At 43.6% G+C, this 18,717-nt stretch overlaps 4 protein-coding genes across 4 annotated transcripts; 2 read left to right on the plus strand and 2 right to left on the minus strand.

Moving 5' to 3' along the window:
* Positions 1 to 785: 785 nt before the first annotated feature.
* EAE97_006770 (uncharacterized protein) lies at positions 786 to 1,726 on the plus strand (the record flags this gene model as incomplete). The annotated part of the gene is made up of 4 exons (XM_038877283.1): positions 786 to 840; positions 905 to 1,199; positions 1,280 to 1,586; positions 1,637 to 1,726. The coding sequence occupies 4 exons, from the start codon at positions 786 to 788 to the stop codon at positions 1,724 to 1,726; spliced, it is 747 nt and encodes a 248-aa protein (XP_038732215.1).
* A 599-nt stretch (positions 1,727 to 2,325) lies between these two features.
* EAE97_006771 (uncharacterized protein) lies at positions 2,326 to 2,896 on the minus strand (the record flags this gene model as incomplete). Its single annotated transcript, XM_038877284.1, has 3 exons — positions 2,326 to 2,604; positions 2,663 to 2,775; positions 2,878 to 2,896. 3 exons carry the CDS (start codon positions 2,894 to 2,896, stop codon positions 2,326 to 2,328), a joined length of 411 nt encoding a protein of 136 aa, XP_038732216.1.
* Positions 2,897 to 3,802: 906 nt separating this feature from the next.
* Positions 3,803 to 4,063, plus strand: EAE97_006772 (uncharacterized protein; the record flags this gene model as incomplete). The annotated part of the gene is made up of 1 exon (XM_038877285.1): positions 3,803 to 4,063. One exon carries the CDS (start codon positions 3,803 to 3,805, stop codon positions 4,061 to 4,063), a length of 261 nt encoding a protein of 86 aa, XP_038732217.1.
* Positions 4,064 to 4,627: 564 nt separating this feature from the next.
* Positions 4,628 to 17,170, minus strand: EAE97_006773 (uncharacterized protein; the record flags this gene model as incomplete). Its single annotated transcript, XM_038877286.1, has 3 exons — positions 4,628 to 13,556; positions 13,649 to 16,826; positions 16,879 to 17,170. The coding sequence occupies 3 exons, from the start codon at positions 17,168 to 17,170 to the stop codon at positions 4,628 to 4,630; spliced, it is 12,399 nt and encodes a 4,132-aa protein (XP_038732218.1).
* Between the last annotated feature and the right edge of the window lie 1,547 nt (positions 17,171 to 18,717).

Consider the following 18,717-nt stretch of genomic DNA (forward strand, 5'->3'; position numbering starts at 1 on the left):
GGAGACGAGTCTCCGGCTGCTTTTCAGATGTGCAACAAATCTTCGCATGGTGATATTTATCGACAGTATTTGTAATTGGTTGGATAAGGGATGAAACTTAAGGTAAAAAGAGTCTGGTCGTGAAGCATGAATGATAGAAAGGCAGTGCTTAGTTAGAAGCAGATCTATGGTCTAGATCGTGGTGGCAATAATAGTAAAGGTCAAATCGCAAATGTTCCTTTCTGGACCTATTCAATCGACCATCATTGGCTAGCGTGCTGCTTTTCAGACGATTCTATACATCGAAGTATATTTATATCTTCATCCTTCGCTCGTTGCTCGTTGCTCGTCGTTGTTCTCATCTGTCTCTTCATACGATTGATTACACCTCTATTTCCATCCAGTGATGATGAGAACGGAAAACACCATCTTCACGTTACCAGATCACTGATTACTCATCATCGGTCTCATCGGTGTTCACCCCACCGAGCTTCTTACAAAGCTTCCATCATCTAGCTGCAATCGTCATTTCTCTTCAAACAAATGCCATAGCTAAAAGTTTAATCATCAGCTTTCCTGTCCATTGATTGAACGAAGCAGCGTATTCTTGCATATAGTATTATCAATCAAACACATTGTCTCATCTCGCTGTCCCATCTCGCAATTTCCATATAAACCTTCCTAACGTGCTCTGTTCCCTTTGTTTTGTACCCCTCATCTACATCACCCATTCTCAATCAACGTCTTCTGATCGTTTACTACAAGTTTTGTCCATTCTAAGCTACCATACAACTAATAATACAAACATGCCTCCATCCAGCAATTTCTTTAGCATCATCGCCGGTGTTGGTGCAGGTACTGGTAAGTTATCCAATATCACAACTACTACTGGAGAATAGCGATTCTAATATACGCCGTCCCTTAGGTCACTCTGTCGCCCTCAAGTTTGCTTCCACCTACCCCGTCGTGCTCCTAGCCCGTAATCCCGCCAATTATGAACCTACCATAAAAGCTATCACCTCATCCGGTGGACAAGCAATCGGAATCAGCACTGATGTTTCTGATCCCTCTTCCGTGACCAACGCATTTGAGGAAATCAAGAAGCAATACGGTTCCAAGAAATTGGCAGCTGCGGTCTACAATGTAGGGGGCAAGTTTGTGAGGAAGCCATTTTTGGAGTTGAGTTTGGAGGATTATGAGGCGGGTTATGAGAGTAATGGGTGAGTAATGATTCTTCTCACTATTTGAGTAGACAGATGGTGGGAAAATGAGTTTAGAACAAAAGCTAAAGAATGCATAGAAAGGGATTCTACCTATTTGCACAAAAAGCCTTACCACTCCTTCTGGATTCCGTGGCTGATTCTCCACATCCGCCCTCCCTGATCGTTACAGGAGCTACAGCATCCATAAGAGGCGGTGCTCTAATGTCATCATTCGCGAGTGGTAAATTTGCTTTGAGAGCAACCACTCAGAGTTTAGCTAGAGAGTTTGGTCCTAAAGGAGTACATGTTGCGCATGCGATCATTGACGGTGTGATTGATATTCCTAGAACTAAGGAATGGCAAGCGAATGGAGGGGTTGAGGATGGAAAGATCAAGGCTGATGCTGTGAGTACATGTTATGTGAATTCGCTGTCAATGGCTAACATGATGTATAGATTGCGGATGCATATTGGTATTTGCACACACAACACAGATCACATTTCACTCAGGAATTGGATGTCAGACCATATGTTGAGAAGTTTTAATTTGAACCAAGTATATTCCTGGTAGTTTGTTAAGTTGCACCGGACAATTCTAGTGTAGAGATCGTCAATTACCGTCGATGAGACGAGTAGATAGCATAATTATAAAACAACAATGATGTCCCTTGCCATCAAACTCTCGTTCTTCAGAGATTTTAGTGAAATCTAGAGGAAAGTCTGCAGGCAAGAAAGTTAACTTCAAAGGGAAAACTTTGGATTTCCTCTCCGCTCGTCGTTTATCTCGAAAACAATAGTAGAAAATGTCAACAAGGTGATATATGAGCGTAAATGGTCACGAGAACAAGCATGCATGTCACAACAATCCTAGAGCAAGTTAGTAGAGGGCCAGTCCTCCCAAAACAGGTATAGCAATCAACAACACAACAACGTGTTGTCACAAGCATCGTAGACACTTGTTGCTTCGGGAGGACTCCCATGGAGCATTTCACAGTGATACCAGACGTGCAAGCACGAAGGATGTGAAATGGCCATAATTTTTCATTTGACTATGCCTAGCACATCCAGCTGGCAGAAGCCAGGGATTAATGCATGTAACGCTCATCGAAAGCACGCCAATCCCAACCCAATTTTATATGCCAAATTTATGCCTTGCTCTTCAACTTCTCCTTGATCTCACGACCAGCCTTGATACGCTCAAGGATGTTCTCACGGTCCTTGTCCAACTTCAACTTGGTGATGATGACCTTGGATGGGTGGATACCGAGGGGAACGGATTGTCCAGAGGACTTCTCCTTGACGACACGCTCGATGTGGACGATGTATTTGAGACGGTAGACGGAGGTGATCTTTCCCTCAGATCCCTTGTTGGAACCACGAACGATGGTAACCTCATCATCCTTTCTGATTGGGATGGAGCGGACCTGAAGAAATTCTGTTAAACATTGAAAGTCGAGAATACCGTAGAGAATTTATACGCACGTTGTACTTCTCACGGAGTTCCTTGCTCAAAGGAGCGCTCATGATGGTACGTCTGACGCTGGATGGGGCATCGAAATGAGCCTTGCGGGACTTTCTCCTGGAGGAGTGGAGGGCTGAAAAAGATCATTGTTAGCTTTGCGATCTCATGGGATTACAGGCAAAATCGAATTGAGAATTGCACAGAATTGCGGTAACAATCGATTGATGGTACATACAGCTGTTGATCTTCGTCATCTTGTCGGATTGGTGAGGAACCTGGGTTTGTCGTCGTCGTTGGTTGTTTTCAGAAAATTTCGCACCGAGATTTCTGGAATGGAGAATTGTGTGCGAAAAAACGCTAGTGTAAGCGAAATTTTTAGCTGCATATCACGTGCATAATATCGAACAAAATGTGGGACCGTCAATTGCAATGATCCCCAATCGAAGGACCATTGAAAAGAAACCATTATTCACAGTGTACGTTTTAGTTATTTTACTCGATGAATGTGCACAAAGATGTTGACAGTCCAAGTTCTGCACTACATTCTTTCTTATTGCATTTGGAGATACGAACTTACGATGTGGAAAAAGGGGGTCACTTGAAGAAGAACCTCTCCATCCAAACTGCGGACTCTTCCAACATATCATACATCACTTAAAAAAAGAATAAAGCGCACAATTTGTATCTATCGCGAGGTCAAGAAGAGAGTCTACTCATTCCATCACAATTTCCATTTAAATTCCTTGCGAATACTTATCCCTCCAGGTTTGAAGTGAACGACGGTCGTATCATCTCTAAGCCTTCATTGTTCAAATATTCATAAAGTTATGGATCTCAATCACACAATCAAAATCAAATGATCTCCTTGACAGAAAATTCATACAGATAGACACTTAGTTTGATCCATCATGACAATATTCACACAGACAAGCAGGTCATGACTGTGATTCCTTGTGTTCCTATCCCACCACCATCATTTTTAATGGCTTCTTCTTTTCCCCATCCTTGCTCTCTCTGTCTTCAAATTCCACAATATCACTTCCAGATCCACAGTCAATCACATACCTATATACTCCCTCAAATCCAGATTCCAAACCTACCACTCCTCCAATCCATCTCATTCCCTCATTTCCCAAACCTCCAAGCCCTCACATCTCAAAATGTGCACAACCACCCACTGGTACTGGAAAGCCTGCAATCACACAATCGCAACCGAATTTCTCATTCTCTGCAAAGAAGTCTCCAAAGATTGCGCTGGCGAGAACTCCGACAGAATCGAGAAGAAAGGAAGATGTCCCAACTGCAGAAAAGAATCCGCCACACAAGTCATGACCATGGACAAGCCGGACCTCTCCCCAGAAGGAGGTTGGGAAACTATAACTGAAGCTACCATGAAGGGAATTCGGCAGATCAAACTTTAACGTGAGACGTTGAGAATTTCGACATAGTCCGTCGGGGGTTGATATTGTGGAGTTGTTTCTTACGGGGTCGTTTATATTCGAAGGCTTTTGACTGATTGTGTCAAGAGCACATATCTGTATTGGTGAATAGAGTGAGTGTCTAAGCGCTATAACAATACGCATGTATGTTGCCGTTCACTTATCAATACACTATCTTTGTACTCGCAAGTGTATCTCATCTTTTTGCATGTTACAAATATCACAATATATCAAGACCGTTCAAGTGAAAGAAACACTACATCATTCTAAACATAGGAAGATCAGACACAAAAATTCATGTATTCAAAGAAATCCATAGATAAACATTTCAGACCATTCGCCTGCCCACCCATCTTTCCTCCAAAATCCCTTACATCTAAAACGAATACATTTAGTTGACCAACCGACAACCACAACTGCTGATATAGAAAGAAATAGGAGAAGGAAAACTGATCAAAACTATATATGAAACTAGTGCTCGCACCCAACACTCTAAGCCCCCTGTTACAAACCAAACCACCAAACAAAATCCATCCCATTTATCCTTTACAACCTCTTAGGATACCTCCCCGTAGCTGCAATGTTTCTTGGCCTCAGTACTGTTACCAGTGTAGAGGCACTAGCAGATGCAGATGCCAATGAACAAGATGAAGTAACATTACCATCACCACAAGTGGTGGTGCAATTCGCACCTGACAAGATACCGCCTGACTCTATGTTATCGCCACATACACACTTAACCCCACTCTCAACTGCGTAGTATTCGTATTCAGAACAAATGATTGAGCAGATAGCTGGTGTCATATCCGATGAGTATGTTGTTGGACCATCTAGGGTGCCTGTTGAGTTTGAAGAACAGCCAATGTAATCGAATGATGACGTTGCACTAGCAGATGCACCAGAGAGTGTAGTTGATGGCGAGGGGTTTGTACTAAATATCGTTATGCTAGGAAAATCAGAGCTTGATGCTGACTCGGTACTAGAGCTAGTTCCTGATTCCAAGGTGGAGAGCGATGGATTTATACTTGTACCAAGAGGTAAACTGCTTGAATCTGTTAAACCTTGTGTACTGGAGGCCGCAGATAGTTGCTCAGTGCTGAAAATCTGAGATTCGGAAGTTGGCAATGTGGTCTCAAAGGCGGTACTGGTGCTAGTGCTTCCAGATACTACATTGTTGATGGGAGGTATCCCGGTTCCAGATTCACTGGCAGATGAGAGCGATTCGATAGTAGAGGAAGATCCCGATGATGATGTACTTGAAGGGAAAGTGCTCGAAGATGTGAACTCTTCAAAGCTTGTCTGAGAAGCACTTGGAACGAATGTACCTAGAAGCCCTCCTGTCGAGGATGCTTCCGGAATTACAGATTCATTGGGTATTGAGGACGAAGCTGCGCTCTGCAAATTGGATTCTGAAGCCGATATCGTGATTGATTCTAAGCCTGAATTTACTAAACCAGCTGAAGATCCCGAATTCATCTGGGAGGCCGATGCCGAAGCAGAAAGACTTGGAGCGATCGATACTAGGATATCAGTAGCAGATGAAGCCGTAATTGATTCAGGTTCAGAACCAAAATCAGACGCAGATGTCGAAATAACTTTCAGGATCACGGTGGTCTCAAGGCTTGTGATTGTTGCACTTGCACTTAAGATTTCAGATGTTGCACTTCCAGTCAAATCGGAGGATATGGCTGGCTGAGATGGTTCAATCAATACTGTTGAAGAGAGACCTTGCTGTATTGATGAAGATCTTTCCGCAGTTTGTGAACTGGAAATCTCCGACGAAAATTCACCCAGTTGAGTCGAAGTTGCCACTGATGATATACCTTGTGTTGATGAGGGAGACTCATTTGCAAGTCCACTGCTCGAAAGGGTAGTAGGGGACAAAGGTTGCGTGGTTGAGATAACTTCAGGGGTTTCATTAGAAGGAAGAACTTGCTCAGTGCTAATATTCAAAGCTTCAGAATCGAAAGTTGTTTGTACAGAGCTAGATTGAGACCCTGAGCCAATAGTTGGGCTAATGGAAAGTGATTCTGTCGAGGATATAGCTTGTGATCCTCCAGTATTTGGAAGTGTACTCTCTGAGCTAGAAGTAAGCTCAGGTAGCGATGATGAGGTTTCAACAAATGTCTCCAAAGGCGCTGTATTTCTCAAGGAAGTGGTGGAAGAGAAATTGGGTTCGGAAGTCTGTGATTCAACCGTCAAAATGACCGTGCTTGAAACGATCACAAGACTAGAGCTTACAGAACCAAGATCTGATGTCAAGGAACTTGGCAAAATAGATAGAGATGTTTCCGAAGCTAAGAATTGAAGGGAAGTTCCCGAGCCAATATTTCCAACAATTGGAATGCTGCTACCAAATGTGCTACTGGCTTCAACAGCCGCAGAGCTGGTGGCAGTTCCTCCATTCGTAAGCGATGGGAGTTGAGAAAGACTGCTGGAGAAGGACTCAGATAAGGTGGCACCCGAACTTGTGCTCAGAACAATGTCGGAAGAGCTCTCAAATCCAGCAATCGTAGATGAGAGAGAAATGAGTGTACCTACAGTTGAGAGTTCTTCCACGGTAGAAGAAATTTCAGACTGTGAGGGCACAGATGATGGTGTTATCGAAGCAATGGAAGATACCTGGGGCTGTTGAGATGATAATTCCGAAGAAAGAAGACTGCTGGCGGCTGCTGTAGAGGGCTCAACTACAGGCAGTGAAGATTGAGTAGTCTGAACTGAAGAAATTAAGGAAATTTCGATCGTACTTGAGGGTATTCCTGAAAGTGAGGTACTTGGAGCTGCCGAAAGACTTTCAATTTCGGAAGATAAAGTTATCGTGGGTCCAGGGGTTAGTACTGAACTTGATGGGATTTCGGACTCGATGGAAATGATCGTGGTCTGTGACTGAGACTCAATCACGGAATCTGTGGACTGGATGGATGGAATTGATATGATCCCGGAACTTTCGATGAGACTAAAGCTTCCAACCAAAGTAGATGGGAGTGCTGACAGGCCAGGAATACTTGTGGTAAGCAATTGACTCTCAATGTTAGAACTTTGGGAGGCAATAGAAGTCTCAGTCGGATTCGTAGACTCAATCGTGTTTGCGCCTGTACTGCTCAAAACACCGGCAGTCTCAATCAAAGATTCAGATACTCCACCGATGCTTCCCGAGGTCTCAGCACTCAATGTAAATTGAAGCTCAGTGGTTGAGACACCACTCGTAAAGGTAGGCTCGGAAGGCACACTTGTTATAATATTTGAGCCACTCAAACTAGGAGAGATCTCAGTTGGTAAAATTGAAAATCCACTCGTCAGTGTACCGATTTCCGTAATTACTGATAACAATATAGTACTAATGGGTGTTTCCGAGGCTCCAAATGAAGTTCCCGATTCTAAATTTCCAACTATTGGAACCGTTGTTCCAGTGGATTCAATTCCACTCGTTGACACAGGAGCTGAATTTGTTTCAAAGGTTGAAGTGCCGACACTTAGAGATGCTTGAATTAGGAGAGATGAAGTCGTAGCTGCTGAAGTAACGAGTTGGGATTCCGTTTCAATGCCGGAAATTGATGTGGTAGCAAGGCTAGATTCAAATCCTGGGCCATTGGAAGTTTGACTTGCCTCGGTAGGCAATGAAGTGACTTCAATTGTTGATATGCCAGTACTTGGTACGAATGAAGAATCAAGGGCCGGGAATCCAGCCCCAAGACTTGTTTCTATACCTGTATTTGATGTGATAATGGCACCGGATTCGCTCGTAGAAAGACTCAAAATTGAGGACAATTCAGTTGGAAGAGATGAAGTAACAGCTGGCAAGGACTCTGAGCCCGATGAAGTCTCGATATCAACCAAGTCGGTTGAAGACTGAGCTATTGTACCAGTCGTTGATGGGAATTCTGAAGTTCCGTCTATTATACTTGTCGCTTCAGGTAATATTGATGAACTTATAGGTCCAGAACTACCGGGGGATATGACTTCAATGCTGGAACCAGAAGATAGCGTCGAAGTGGGTGCAGTAGACGGAGTGACAACTTCCTCACTGAAAGGGCCTGAAGATGTTTCAATACCAATATTCGAAGCTGATATAGTGAATTGAGCTGGTACAGTGCTAGTAGCTATTGAAGGAGTGATAACCTCATCACTAAATGGAGTAGAAGAAGTTTGAAATCCAGTATTTGATGGCAATACAGACGATCCAATCAATGTAGTGCTAATAGAAATCGTGGGGGTTATGACTTCATCACTGAATGGCGTGGAAGTTTCGGTTCCTCCGATTGGTATCGATATGGAAGCTTCTAACGTGGTACTGATGGCAATAGATGGAGTAATGACCTCATCACTGAAGGTAGGATAAGAGGTTGAGATTCCAGTAGTCAAGGCTGGTAGAGATGATTGAATCGGCGTGGTAAAACCAGCAGAAGTCTCAGCAGGATTGACAACAGTTGATTCAATACTACTTGGCACCAATGATTCTATTGACGATTCAGATGGTATTGAGGTCAAGGTGCTACTCGATGCACCGAAAACGGTAGAAGAGCCTGCTCCATTGCTTAATATTTCAGTCATCAAATCTATCGAAATTGCAGAAGATTCCAAGGCACTAGTTGACTGGGATTCGAAGGTGCTTGAGGTCCCACTACCAGATGCCGCATTATTTACAGGCGGAATGCCAGTACTGGACCCAGTGACTGTCGATGAAGGTTGGAATGAAGATACTGAATCGGATTCTGAGTTCTCAGTCGAAGTTGATGGAATCGTCGACAAGGTAGAACCACTTTCAATCGCCGAAGAAGTTGGGAATGAAGTTGCTGAAACGGAAATAGAAGATACAGGAGAGCCGTTCGAGTTGGTTGTACAAGTATCAGGAGGACAATATCCATGACTACAAGCAAAGTCACAAAGTGAATCGTATGTCTCGGCATCAAAATCCCTAAGAGCATATCCACGAGTGTTGATCTCGGGTGGCGGTTCAACTGCTGAGGCCGCAAATGCAGTACATGTACATGGATCTGTACATACTCCAAAGTTGCAAGTAAATTCACATAGGTCAGAGTTATCCCCGGTGCTAGATCCCGTACCTTCCACGCAGAAAGCCGATGGAGTTGAGGAAGCGGAACTTTGCGTTGATGATGCACCAGATTCCAAGAATGATGATGCTGCCGTTGATAAAACGCTCGATGTTGCAGTAATCGATAAAGCTTCACTGGTACTTGCAGATAGCGTTAAAGTTTCCAACGGAATTGAAGTAGATAATAGGCCTGTTGAAGTAGCCGCCAAACCGCTTGATAAGGAAGCCTCTGTAGTTACCAGAGAAGTGCTTTCACCGACAGTTGTGCCCGATGAGCCAATGCTACCTCCTTCAGAAAGTATCAAGATTGAAGTAAAATCCGAATCGGTCAGGGTCGAAGAAGCTATAAAAGACTCACTCAATCCAGAGCTCACACTGAGAGCCCCATCGGATGTGGATACAAGGGGCTCAGTCGTACTACTGAAGCCAATTGACGCAATAGGAGTCGATGATATGCCACTTGTTTCCGAATTTCCAATGCTCATGGGGGGAAGAGATGAGCTCTCGGATGACGTGATCTGACTGGAGGTTTGGATGAAACTAGAAGCAGAGACCAAGTCTGAAGGTTGCAGTGTTTCACTTTCGACGAGCGAAAGTATCGTTGATTGAGTAACACTGATAGTCTCAATTTCGGAAACGGCAGAAGGTGATGATGAGATATCCAAAGAATTAGTTGTCGAAAGGGATGGAATTGGTGACTGGAAATCATTGCTGCTAGTTTCTTGAGACGTAAAAGACGATACCAAATTACTTTCTGCAGATGTTGTAATCTTACTTGATATGCTGCTCGTGGTCTCCGAGAAAAGACTGGTTATTGCTGCTGAAGAACCACTTGGGGTCAATACATTTGTGAAAGATGAAGCCGGTTCTGACTGTAAAGGAGCAGAATCTGTGATAATCTCAATGGTCGTCGTTGGTATAGATGTAGAAATAGCTGAGGACTCAAGAATACCGGTCGATATTCCAGGCAACCCAGAAGTATTTGACTCTCCCAGTGATTGACCAATCAATGTTTCCAAAGCACTATTCACCAGTGATGAGGTACTAATACCAATTTCGGTTGATGATGACTGTGGGAGAGATATAACAGGGCTAGTTTCCAGTGTACTGCTAAGGCTAGAAGGTTCAAGGGTTATAGCAGTAATCGATGGAGATATCGATTGAGATTCTAAGACGGGCAAAGAAGTACTATCAATCGGTTCAGAAACTATGGTAGATAGAATCGCGCTAGTCAAAGGTGTAAAGCCACTATCAGTCGTTCCAATCCCCGTGGAAGACACAATTAAGAGAGTCGAGGTGGCTTCTGTACTCAATACAGCAGTCTCAGTCAAAGTTTCAAAGCCAGAGCTAGTGGTGGATGTGTAAATACTACCGCTTTGTCCAATACCATTACCAAAAGTTAACTCAGTACCAGTGAAGCTTGCAGAAGCAGAATTGGCCGTCTCAGACAGGAATCCGGAATTACTGGATGAAATCAATGAAGGTTCTATGGTGGAAGATTCCAATCCAATGGTTCCGGTTGTCGTAGAAGGCACTATTGAGATATCTGATGTGGAAGATGCAGGTGCACTGGCGGCTCCCGAAGAGAAAGATGACTCCAAAGTAGATAGCTCAGAGGTACTACCAGTAATGATCTCAATTGTACTGGAGAAAACACTTTCAGAACTGAATAGACTCGCTTCGCTGGTGATAGCTTGTAAGCTACTAGACAAAGTCAAGGATGGCTCTTCACTTAGCAATCCTGAGGTGGTGATAATTTTAATCGCGCTGGACGTCGGAATCAAAGTGAATTCACTGGTGACGACTGGCAAACTACTAGTCACTATCAATGATGGTTCTCCACTCAATAACTCCGATGTGCTAGCAATTTCAGTTGAGCTAGATAATGGATTGAAAATGCTCGTCATCAAGGATAAAGATTCACTCGTTGCCGCTGGTAGGCTGCTTGATTGGGCCAAATTAGATCCGGAGGTAATTTGGGCAGTACCATCAAGACCTGCTTCCGAAACCGACACCTCGAACGTGCCTGTGAATGTGGGTATTAAATTGGAGGTTTCTGATAGCTGTTCTGATTGACTAATATCCGTACTTGTTCTGGTAGTACCTGCTGGGTCACTGACTTCAGTTGAGCTGGGCTCGATGGATGGACCAATTGGATTCGCCGTGGAAATAACAGATCCAAAACTGCTCGTTGATTCGAAAGTAACACTTTCTTGTGTCGAAGTAACGATTTCAATACCTGTAGATATTTCAATGGGCCCTATGGTGTTACTAACCCCTCCTGATAAGCTAGGTTCTATTGAACCTGTCGTAGAAATGACCGGTCCAACATTACTTATAAAGATGAGACTGACACTGTCCGATACACTCTCCGATAGTTGTGATGAAGTACCAACTCCAAGGCCCGTGGAAGTTTGAATAGGACTTATGACATTACTGGTGGCCTCAGATAGACTTGGCTCGATTGAATCTATCGTAGAGACAACAGATTCAATACTGCTTGTGAATCCAAGACTGGTACTCTCAGATGCACTCTCCGAGATCTGTGTTGAAATAACAAATCCAAACCCCGTGGATGTCGAAATTGCAATTAGAGTACTGCTAAATCCTTCTGCCAAGCTGGATTCGATTGTACCAGTCGTAGAAATAACAGAACCAAGATCAGTTGTGAGATTACCTGTAGATTGAATGTCCAAAGTCGTCGTCGTGGTACTTCCAGATGCTACATTGTTGACTGGTGGAATACCAGTACTACTTTCATTAGGCAATGAACTTTGTTCGATAGCATTAGATGTGCCAACCAGTGTTTCTGTAATCACAGTGGATCCAATATTGCTGGAAACCTCGAATGACTGACTGGGCGATCCTATAACACTACTGGTAGCCCCGAGAGTCGGTTCAATACTTGATTCGATAAGTATAGTGGTGCTAATGAAAGTCTCTATAGATGTAATCGATCCAATATTACTTGAGGCCTCGAATGATTGACTTGGTGTTCCTACGAAGGTGCTCGTTATTCCAAAAGATGTCTCTATACTTGGAGATACGGACTCGGACGAACTAATAACAAGTGTGGTGGACAAGACACCGCTAGATTCATCAAGTGTGCTCAACTGTACATTGCTCGAAGGAATGATGGATGATGCCGAGGAGGAGGAAACAGCTGTGCTACCTACGGCGCCAGATGATTGAACTGATGTCTCTATAAACGATTGGAAACCACTTTCAAAAGACGCAATGATACTCGTGGAGAAGATCTGAGTTATGATCGACGAATCAAGTGTTTCAGTCGAAGATAATTGTAGGCTCACTGTACTTGATTCCAAATTGGAGAGTATTCCTGTTGAGGACTCGAATCCAAAAGTTGACGGATTTCCTGTATTCGAAAGTAGACTTTCTGTTGAGGTTGGTAAAACATAGGTAGTCAATGGAATAGAAGTCTCTAACACTGAAGTTAAGATAGATGATTGGCCTTCAAGACTTGATGTCATCTCTTGTGCTTCAGAAGTACTCTCTGAACTCGTCAGGGAAGATACAGTCTGGTAACCGGAACTCTCAAGAGAGAAAGTAGAAGAGCCAACGGGGATCTCGATCGAAGATACCTGCAAAAATGATGTTTCGCCAAACTCGGAAGAAGTTGTGGTTTGAGGCAAAGAAGATTGTCCAATGGTGGAAGAATTTTCGGATAAAGATGATGGCCCCAAAGTAGATGTGAACTGTGGTAAAGATGATTTTTGTGACACAGACAAAGATACGAAAGTAGAAGTAATTTCAGGTTGGGATGTTGATTCCAAAGCAAACGAGCTACTTTGTTCAGTCGTTGTCGTCGTACCAGAAGCTACATTGTTAACTGGTGGAATACCAGTGGAAGTTCCATCTCCGAAGCTCGAAGACTCAGCACTCGAAACGGATGGAATAGCAGTGCTTTGAGTTTCTGAAGGTTCAAAACTTAAGAGTAAAGTTGTAGAGAAGCTCGTCATGAATCCAGAAGATTGAGATGCCGAAAATGATGCCAAGCTGGATTCATATGAAGAAAAGCCTGCAGATATTGAGCTTTCAATGATGGATGAAGATTGTACAGTCGATAACGAGAATATATCAGAAGTATATGAAGCACTTTGGGATTCTTGTTCAGAAGAAGTTTGCAGAGTTTGAGATAGTAAAGCGGATTCAGATTGTGAGAATGAATCGGAGGTAAATGATGGATAATATGAACTAATAATAGAGGAAGAATTTGTGGCAAATTTACTAGGTGACTCATATGCTGAAGAACTAATGAAGGAACCAACCGTCGAAGAAGTCAGAGTTCCTCGCGTTGTAAAAACTGACTGGTCTGAAAATGAAGATGATATAAAAGAATACGAACTGGACACCCCGGACGGTGTGTTCGTAAAGTCGGGCGAGCTGGTAGCTAGCGATCCGCTAGAAAATTCAACTGATGAGAAAGAAAGAGTGACTTCAGTCGAAGCAACGGAGGGGCTTTCCAGACTCGCCGAACTTAAACTAAAAAAGACGTTGTAGATGTAATAGCCGTGGTTGTAGCCGAAGGATCAAAAGGCAACATCAACAATGAAACAGTTACACAACCTGCTCCAGGTGACAACATCAAGTAGATTGATCCATGACAAGCTTGGATAATATTAGCGGCATTATATGGTAATGTCAAACCGATGGAACAATCTGGATTGATAGATGCTACAACAGGTTGGTAACCAAGTTGTTGATATTTGGTAGCAGTAGAGAAGAAAATTGCTTCATTTCCAGCATTGTGGGTATCTTGATTAGATGCCAATAATACAGGATTTCCAAAGAAATCTACAATATTGAATTGAAGTTGGCCAGTAGTAGGTGATAATGAGAAGGTCAAACTCTTTGATGCATCTGTGGTGAATGATAAAGCATCATCACCAAATGAGACAGGATCCCACAGATATTGTGCTGGCATTCCCGTCTGATTTACCAAGATTCTGAAAAATGGTGCAACAGGACATCCAGCAATTGAAGTTGAAGATGTGATAGGCGAGAAGGTTGAAGTACCTGTCACCAGACCGGAAGTTCCAGATGGTATAGTTGTTGCGATCAATGGAGTAGAAGAAGCTCCAGTTTCAGATACTTCAGTACCAAACAATCCTGTGCTTGATCCTGTACTTGAAGCAATGCTTGTTGACAATGTCGATGAAGGTCCATTGACTGTAACAGCAAAAGCTCGAACTTGAGTACATGCATCTCCTCTTTGAGCTTGCTTAGCTGGTGTCAGGATAGTGAATACACCACTGCATATAGCTATAATATTGTCTCCAGTGTTCGGAATATCCAAGCCAAGTGAACAATCTGCACCAATACTGGCGGTAAATACTCTCATGCTGTCTGAAATATGGTCCGCAGTGAAAAGTTGAAGAGGTGATCCTAGAGCGGTCAATCGCACAGCACCTGAGATTGGGGCATTATCAGAATGACGTTTTGCTTGGAATGCGTTACCAAATCCAATGTTGAAACGAGCTGCTTGAGAGCGCGATAATACGGGTGGCAATGTATCATAGCCCCAAGTACCTTCAACAGTTCCACTATCTGGATAGTTAAGTTGAGATAACCATTGTTTTGGCTTGCCAGGTTCATCAATAACTACGTTGAACAGATTTGGTATACTTGCACAGACATAATTATATGAAGGAGGTGCAATAGATGTGGATGCTGGGGAAGAGCTTGTAGATGCTACTCCTTGCGCACTTGTGGAGAGAGGAGTAGTCGTCGTGACTTCAATTTCAGTAGTCAACCCCGCTTCCATAGTAGACTCGGCTACTTCAGTTGTTGTGGTTGTTGTCATGGTACCAGATCCTACATTGTTCACGGGTGGAATGCCAGTACCAGTGCTTGTGCCCCCAGGTACATCGGAAGTTGTACTAACTCCTGGTTCTTCAGTGACTACAGCCCCAGAAGTCGTAGTAGCTGGTCCGGTTTCTTCGGGACTGACAGTTGAAGTTGCTCCTGGCTCTTCGGTGTTGATGATCTCAGTTGTGCTGGTAGCTAGCCCAGTTTCTTCAGGGCTGGCACTTGAAGTTGCTGCTGGCTCTTCGGTATTTACAACCTCCGAGGTCGTTGTAACTGCAGGTCCCTCGGTACTCAAAATCTCAGTCTCTTCCGGACTAGAAGTTGTAGTAAGACTAGGCCCCTCGGTATTCACAATTTCTGAGCTCGTACTTACGGCTGGTTCCTCGGTACTAATAACAGCCCCCGACGTTGTAGTTACTCCTGGCTCCTCAGTATTTACAACCTCAGAAGTCGTTGTAGCTATGGTTTCTTCCGGACTTGAAGTTGTGGTTACCCCAGGCTCTGCAGTGTTGATAACCTCGGACGTGGTAGTTACTCCTGGTTGCTCAGTGCTAATGACACCTTCAGTTGTAATAGCTGTCGGTTCCTCGGTATTAACAACTCCCGAAGTTGTACTAACGCCTGTTTCTTCGGCTTCGGAGGTGGTAGTTGCTCCTGGCTCGGTGAATACCTCAGTGGTAGATTCAATACCATCAGTAGTGGCTATAGTGGTCATAGTGCCAGACCCAACATTATTGACAGGTGGAATACCTGTGCCAGTGCTACTCGCTGCCTCTGTTGAACTAGCTCCAGATTTTTCAGTATTGACGACATCAGTAGTAGTTGGAGCTCCTGGTTCGCCAGTGCTGACGATGGGTTCCGAGGTGCTCGTCACTCCTGGCTCTTCAGTATTGACAGCTTCAGTAGTGCTGGTGGCTCCTGGTCCTTCTGTGTTCATTTCTGAAGTACTTGTAGCTCCAGGCTCTTCGGTAACAATAACGTCACTTGTTGAAGGTCCTGAAGTTTCTGTTGGAATAACTCCCGTAGATGTAGCCCCTGGCTCCTCAGTGACAATAATTTCAGTCGCAGAGGTGGCTCCAAGAGTCTCGGTAGGAACTATTTCTGTAGAAGTAACGCCAGGTTCCTCAGTGGCAATGATTTCACTCGTTGAGCTGGGTCCTGTTGTCTCAGTCGGAACAACATCTGTAGAAACGACTGATGTTGGAGGAACGTATCCAGCCAACTCGTAGATAATAATCGAGGTTCCAGGTGCACGACGTCTGAGTCTTCTAGTGGGAGGAGGACTTCCTCCACATATTTGTGTCGAATCACCTGGGCATGGATATGAACAATCGGTGGCTGGTTCAGCTTCAAGCAATCCATTTGAACAGTAACAGTGTCCTGGCCCGATTCCTGCATATCTAAATGGGTTGCCTCCATTAGCTGTAGAGCAGAATTCAAGGCAGTGATCGACTGTGTCATAAGTACTTGGATCGGTACTATCCGTGATAGGTGGAGCCAATGGAAAGCCAGTACCCTCTTCATCTGAATAACAGTCCACTGCATTATAAGTACCAGCCGGTGTATCGGCAGATGAAACGCGAGTTGGCTCCGAAGGCGGCAGAGTTGTAACCCCTGGTTCTTCGGTACTGACCACTTCTGTTACTGCAGGTTCAGTAGTTGTAATGGGTGGCTCGGAAGTGACTTGTGGAACTGAAGTTGATGACACTTCACTAGTAAATGAAGATCCAGAATTGGCATTGTTAACTGGTGGAATAGTGAAACCAGAAGATGAAGTAAATTCAGAAGATACAGTTGAACTGCTAATAATATCCGATGAAAAGACCGCAGAAGAAGACTGTGTGGTGCTACCACATTCTGATGCTATTGATCATTAGAATAGGTTCATGATTTGACCAATATTCAAGGTACTCACCAAATACAGTTTGAGCCGGCTCGATCACAGTTGTCGTTCCATCGAAGATAGTCGTAGTTCTACGCTTAACTTCTGTGGCAGTGACATATTCGGTATGAATCGAGGGGGGTGCAGTATAGGTAAGAATCGAAAAAGAAACATCAGTATAAGTCGTATATTGTGGAACGACTGAAATTCTATAACGAGTGACAGTTGAATAAACAGTAGCTGGTACCGCGTGAGCGAAAGGAATGAGTGCAATACCACAAGCTGCAACCTGCAGCAGGCACTTTGGAAGTGAAGTTGGACGCATGGTCCTGACGTAGTGCCTGGGTGAACTCGAGTAGATGATATTTGAGGCTTCGAAATGTCTGAAAATAACAACTACTTGACTTCTGTATAAATACCGACGTGAAAGTGTGTAAAAAGATACTTTTCAAGGAATTGAAGGATATATAGAATGTAAGCTTTGTTTTTGAATATGGTACTGGGAAGAATGCAGATGGCGTCTTTCCCGCGTCAAGGAGACGATAAAGTCAGAGACATAGGATACAAATTGATGTCAAGAATACTCAAGGAATGAGTCAAGTTTGGCAAGATGCCCATATTGGAATGTGATATCGAACGACAGTCCTTGAATTATGGGGTAGTTTGACTTCAAACATGTAGACCACACCACCTAAAAGTCACTCGACTTCATTGTATATCTTAATCGAACAGATTAATGTATCGTTTGATATTGAATACAGGAATATTTCGTACAGCCCTGACGATATTAGTATATCATTACAAGAGAGTCCATATCAAAAGACCGTCGTTGCATTATTCTGTTAATTCACGTGATTTCATACCTTGTTTACTTGCCAAGAAACGTTTGAAATGGATGTACATTCTTCACCTCTTCGAGGCTATGGCGCCAATAGGAAAGGTATGTCAGTCCTCCCTAAAATATGTTTCGAATCTAGAAGTATTAAAGTTGTTGTAGAGCATCCGGAGAATGGCAAAAGAATGCCACATGAAGGATGGGACAGTCTGGACCAAGTCCTCGAGAAGAAGAATACCATTTGATAGGCATGAGAAGGAAATGTCTATTGAAAATAGTGGCAGTTTGTCGATCTGCTTGAAGGCGAACAAGTGTGTGAAGAGGATGAGAAGGAGAGGAAAGGAAAGAAAAAAGTTGGAGTAAACAAAACAAGTGGCATAACAAAATAAAACAAGAAAGTGCTACCTTTACCTCACAAGATTAGAAGGCACCACCACCATTCCATCAACAACCAAAACCGCGCCTTCCAAAGTCTACCACGTCACAATCAAAAAGGAAAAGAAACCACCCACCAAACCAAGCTTTGAAAACCACGCGTACACTCCAAACAGAATAGCAAAGTACCCCAAAACCGAGATCCTCAAATTTCCCCTACGCCTCTGACGTCAACCTTCTAACCTCCCCTGGATCATATCCCATCATTCCGCGTTCCGCAACATGGCTTTGGCTTTCCGGTATACCTATCTATGATCCTAGCCGTAGTTGAGAAGTAAGGGAATCCCCAAACCACATGCCAAAACACCTCGCTAATTTTTATTTGACAGAAACAGATCCACTCTTCACGTGTTTGTGGTGCCGACCTTCGTGTTCCCAAAGAATGAACAAAAAGTGAGCCTCTTTACTGTAGTAAGTTCTTTTTCTCCGATTTTCCGCTCTCGTGAGCTCCTGTCTTCTTTATCGATATTCATATCGAGTTTGCGAGTTTTGATGTAAGGTTATCACGTGATAATAGCATTTAGAAGACTTTGGCAAAGGGATGGGTAGTTCAGTTGACGTGCACACATAACTCCATCAACCGATTAACCTTAGATTGAATT

The sequence above is a fragment of the Botrytis byssoidea genome, assembly GCF_014898295.1.
Source record: "Botrytis byssoidea strain MUCL 94 chromosome Unknown BBYS_012, whole genome shotgun sequence".
NCBI lineage: Eukaryota > Fungi > Ascomycota > Leotiomycetes > Helotiales > Sclerotiniaceae > Botrytis > Botrytis byssoidea.